Raw genomic sequence first — 4,806 nt, 5'->3', positions numbered from 1 at the left:
AGATAAGTGCATCTGGAAAAGTGTATTTTATACCTTTTTTCCTGAGATAATGAAACACGTTCTGTGTTACATTGATTAATTTGATGAGCGAGGAGCAACGAGTACAATCCAAGACTGATATTTGAGCTTGCTGCCTGGTGGTAGTTATGGTTTGTGTCGTAATGACGTTTGGCTTTTGTTCCGGCCAACTACCATTCACTAACCATCGAGGCCCCTGAAACCAAATATCTGCCTTTGCAAACTGTTTAAACATCATACCTCTTGATAAGAGATCAGCTGGATTATCTTTTGTTGGTACATGCAACAATTGAAAGCCTGCAGAAATTTCTTTAATTTCCGAGGCGCGATTTTTTACATATGGGGTCGGACAGTTGTCGTTTCTTACCCATTGTAAGACAGCTTCATTGTCAAACCATATAATGACATCTTTGATGTTCATGGTAGACAAGACTTGATTGATATGCACAGCTAAGCATGTGCCAGTTAGCAATGCAGTTAGTTCCATCTGAGGCAAAGTCCTCTTTTTTAATGGAGCGACTCTGGCCTTAGAGGTGATAAAATATGATTGATTGGAAGTCATTAAGTAAGCACAAGCTCCAAAAGCTTTGGCTGACGAGTCTGCGAATACATGTAGTGATACTTCATCATTTTCCTCGACTATGTGTCTTGGAAAGATTATCTTTTCGACTAAAGTTTGTTCTTGAGCCACTTCCATCCAAGCTTTTTGTAACTGGAGTGGTAGTGGATCATCCCAACCAACTTTAGTCTTCCAGGCTTCTTGCACCAATAAACACCACTTGATAGTTAAAGGATTTAGTAGACCAAGTGGGTCGAATACTTTGCTAACTTGTGAAAGCAAATCCCTTTTTGTTGCAATGCAATAGTTTACTGGTATAGATTTGATTGATATTGTGTCCGAGATTAGATCCCATTCCATACCTAACACCTTTTGTGATTCTGGTACGTGATATTCAGGGTAATCTCTTGCTATTTGATTATTCAATGTTGCATTATTAGAGGCCCATGATTGTAGTGGCATGTTGGCACCTTGTAGCTCCTTGTTGGCCTCTTCATATAATTGTAACAGTTCAGTAGTACTGTTAACTGTCCCTTGAAAATTATCTACATATAGATTCTGACTGATTTCAGCCTTATGGGGACTTTATGATTTCTTCAGATGAGTATCTAGAGTTGCTTGCAGCAAAAATGGACTTGACATCGCACCGAAGAGAACAGAGGAGAATCTGTAAATCACTATAGGACTATTGATATCTTCTGGGTTCACTACCCATAGAAACTTAGTGAAGTCTCTATTTTCTTCCTGCAAGCCAACTCTTAGAAAGGCCTTACTTATATCAGCTGAAAACGCATATTTGTTAAGTCTAAACTTCAACAGTATGTCATACAATTTCTGAGTTAAACTTTGACCTGTTTGCAAACAATCATTTAGACTGATTCCTTGGGGTCCAGATTTAGAGCTACAATTAAAAACTATCCGTAAAGGAGTCGTTTTTTATTCTCTCATTACAGCCATGTGTGGTAAAAAATGGCCTGTTTTCTTATTGTTGTGTTTCACGACTTCGATGAATTTATTCTTTAATTGTTGAGCAATAATCTCATGATAGAGTTTTAAATGCTCAGACCTATTTCTTAGCTTTGCTTATTGAGATTTAAATTGACTGTAAGCCATGTGATAGTTGGTAGGTAAGGTTTTATGGTTGATTTTCCAAGATAGCCTTACCCAGTACTGTCCATCATGGTACTGTACAGTTTCTAAGTATTGATTGTATGTACAGACATCATCAGGACTTGGTTGTTCAGGAATTATTCCTATGACATCAAGTTTCCACAATTGATGTACAGATTCCAATCCGTCATCAATCATGTGGGGGATATTAAGTGGTGACTGTTTTTTGCCTAGTCAGGCCACAATTACAGTTTCTATATGATGTGATTTTTCAGGAGTTGAAGGTTCAAGATCTAGTACAGGTTCTGTCATCAATATGCCTTTTGATGATTTGAGTAAATTCATACCCATAGATACCTCTGATCCCAGAATGAATCGATGATAGTAGTCAGCTCCAATCAGGACTCCGATATCCCCTATATAGTCAGAATCGAGCAGAGGATCTGCTAATTGGATTCCTTTTTCTTTTAGGAATTTGGTAGTGGCTGCCAGACCAGTCACTTCCATTTCAGTAGGAATTTTATCAAGTACTATGGCGTTGACTGTCCTTTGGGATGTACCTAGACAGACATTGAGTTGTACTACCGGAAAGGTTCTACGACCTGAATTGGTAAAAAACCCTGATATGGATGTAGATACTTGCTTCGAAGATTTAAGTTGTAAATCTTCTGCCATCTTTTTACTAATAACGGTTTTCCATGACCCTTGATCAAAAAAGCCTCTTGTTTGAATACAAATTCCTTGATTGCATGGTTCCAGCTGTGCAGTAGGTAATATGGCTGTGGTAACAATCTCTGTATCTAAGGCATTGACATTACTCATTACTGTACAGGATTGTACAGCTGTTGAGGTATTTTCATCTTTTGGCTTTGCCTGAGATGCAGGTTGATTATTGGATGTCTGTGATCTAGATTGAGTGTTGATATCACCACAGAGTCCTGTGTGATGTACACTTTTATGACAATATTGTCAGTTCTGCAATTGAGTGTTACATTCAATTGTATCGTGCTTCCGTAGACAACGAATGCACCTGTTCAGAGATTTTAGTCGACTGATTCGACTGGCACGGTCTTTATAAACTGTGCATTGATAAATGGTATGTGCTTCCTGGCAGAATAAACATCTTGGGGCACTTGCAGCTCCTTTTGTCTTATCTGTCTTGGGAGCTTGATTTCCTACAGTTCCTGTAACTGTGGGTGATATAGCATATGAGCCAACATTACTCTGTTTCCACTTTGCAGAAGAGGAGTTTTGTTGCCTTGATTTTTGACTGCCAGTTAAGACATTTTTATTTTTGTCCGAAGATTCACCTTTGGTGATATTTTCTTGTGTTCTAAGTTTTCCTCGGCTTCGTAACCTTTGTACGTAAGCTCGAAGTCCATCAAAGATTTGGTTCTGTGATAAGATGTTGGTGTTATAATGGGTGCACAGGCTGTCTATGACCTCATTAGGAAGTTTCCTTTGAATGACTAACTTTGTAAGCCACTCTGCATTTCCTACAGGTACTTTTGTACTGAGGGCATTGATGAATGATTCTATTGACAATCAAAATGATTGTAATGAATCATAACTTTTATTTAGAGAGGGTAAATCCAATAATATGTATGAGAGAAGGGCAATTGCAGTCTCCTTATCACTGTAGTTATCTTGTAACAACTGTAGGGCATGGTCATAATCATCATCTGTTAATGACAAATTGACAATAACCTGCCTTGCCTCTCCCCATAACTGGCCTTGTAAATATTGAAACTTTGTAGCCTTTCTGAGAGAAGCCTTGGAGTTTATTATAGAATCAAAGGCTCTCCAGAAGGTATCCCAATCGTCTTCATCCTTTCCCTCAAAATATGGTAAATGTACCTTTGGGAGCTCTGCTGCTATATGTGTGATATTTGCATTGCCCTGATGAGTGGATGAGCTCACATTGGATTGGGTTCCTGCTTGAGATATTTGTTTGATTAAAGGATCAAGTTGATCTTGGATTTTATCTTCATACATTGTCATTTCAGCGACGATTTCCTGAAGTTCCCTTCAGGTTAAATCTGCAGGAGCCATTTTTGTTAGATAAATCTCTGCATGGCGTTTGATTTGTTCATACTTATCAACAGCTGCTTTTACTCTGTTATTCAGAATTATTAAATCAGATGTTTGTTTAGCTAACTTTTGACATTTGTCAATCAGTGAGTTAGGGGATTTTGTAGACCATTAAATGTCCTCCTATTTCCAGTTTCAGCTGCTGGTGGAATACTGTCAGCTATTTTTACTTTTTCCGAGTTTCGGTGATTCCGAGATATTTTCTCTTTTTTGATAAATATGTATGATGTTAATGTATTTTGATAAACGAGCTTTCCTGTAATGATTCCAAAGATCGTTCTTCATTTCCTCCTTGGAATCTGGATGTAGCAGGTGCTCAATTGTCAAAAGTGAAAAATTTGGTTTGTCACCTAAATTACACCAATCGGTAAATCTTGTAATTCTTTTTTAAAAATAGTAAATGGCACTATTTTTGCAAAATTAATACAAGATCTATTACCCTAATAGTTGTTTGATAAAATACAGTAGTATGCCTACTGGTTTTACCTGTAATAGTGTTTGATATAATTGATTATGGTTAGATTGTAATGAAATGCTCTTACAGTGATAAAAACACTTTTTTAAATAATATTATGTAATGAGCAGCTCTGAAAATCAGTTAATTAGAGATAATGCTAAATAATACACTTAAATATGTATATATGTTACCACAAGTTAGGTAGATAATGGTATATATGAATAAGATGCAGTTGTGTCTGTGACACTGAAAAAATTAAGTACTCTGGTTTCTTAACACAGAACAATATTAGTATGCTATGAATACTTACTAGGTAATGGATATGGTGGCTTAAGCCACTGCAAAGAATTTGTTTACTTAGATGTATAGCTATGATAAATATTGGCTGATAGCTAGGTTAGGGTAGAATATGTAACAATTATTACAGTGCAAAATGAAGAAGTTTCTTATTTATTTGCTATTGAAATATAATCTAGTTTCTAGATTATCTAGGTTCAGGAATAATGATCTAGGTACGAAAGACCATAAATGTGGGAAAAACCTGCTGGGATTGATATGAGAGGAGAACTAC

The 4,806-nt window shown here is 36.8% G+C and overlaps 1 protein-coding gene across 1 annotated transcript; it reads right to left on the bottom strand.

The window, feature by feature from the left end:
- Positions 1-1,162: 1,162 nt before the first annotated feature.
- Positions 1,163-3,682, bottom strand: LOC138365000 (uncharacterized). The gene is made up of 3 exons (XM_069325094.1): positions 3,545-3,682; positions 2,998-3,082; positions 1,163-1,359 (listed from the first exon to the last, which is right to left on the bottom strand). Exons 1-3 carry the CDS (start codon positions 3,680-3,682, stop codon positions 1,163-1,165), a joined length of 420 nt encoding a protein of 139 aa, XP_069181195.1.
- Positions 3,683-4,806: the final 1,124 nt, after the last annotated feature.

The sequence above is a fragment of the Procambarus clarkii genome, chromosome 15 (assembly GCF_040958095.1).
Source record: "Procambarus clarkii isolate CNS0578487 chromosome 15, FALCON_Pclarkii_2.0, whole genome shotgun sequence".
NCBI classification, from domain to species: Eukaryota; Metazoa; Arthropoda; class Malacostraca; order Decapoda; family Cambaridae; genus Procambarus; species Procambarus clarkii.
This window is presented reverse-complemented; position numbering and strand designations above follow the sequence as displayed.

Coding starts and splice junctions, on each gene's coding strand:
- LOC138365000 (XM_069325094.1), bottom strand. CDS start 3,682: ATGTATGAAGATAAAATCCAAGATCAACTTGATCCTTTAATCAAACAA. Junction 3,083..3,544: donor TAGCAGCAGAGCTCCCAAAG/GTACATTTACCA, acceptor ATCTTATCACAG/AACCAAATCTTTGATGGACT. Junction 1,360..2,997: donor ACAAGAAAATATCACCAAAG/GTGAATCTTCGG, acceptor ATGCGTTTTCAG/CTGATATAAGTAAGGCCTTT.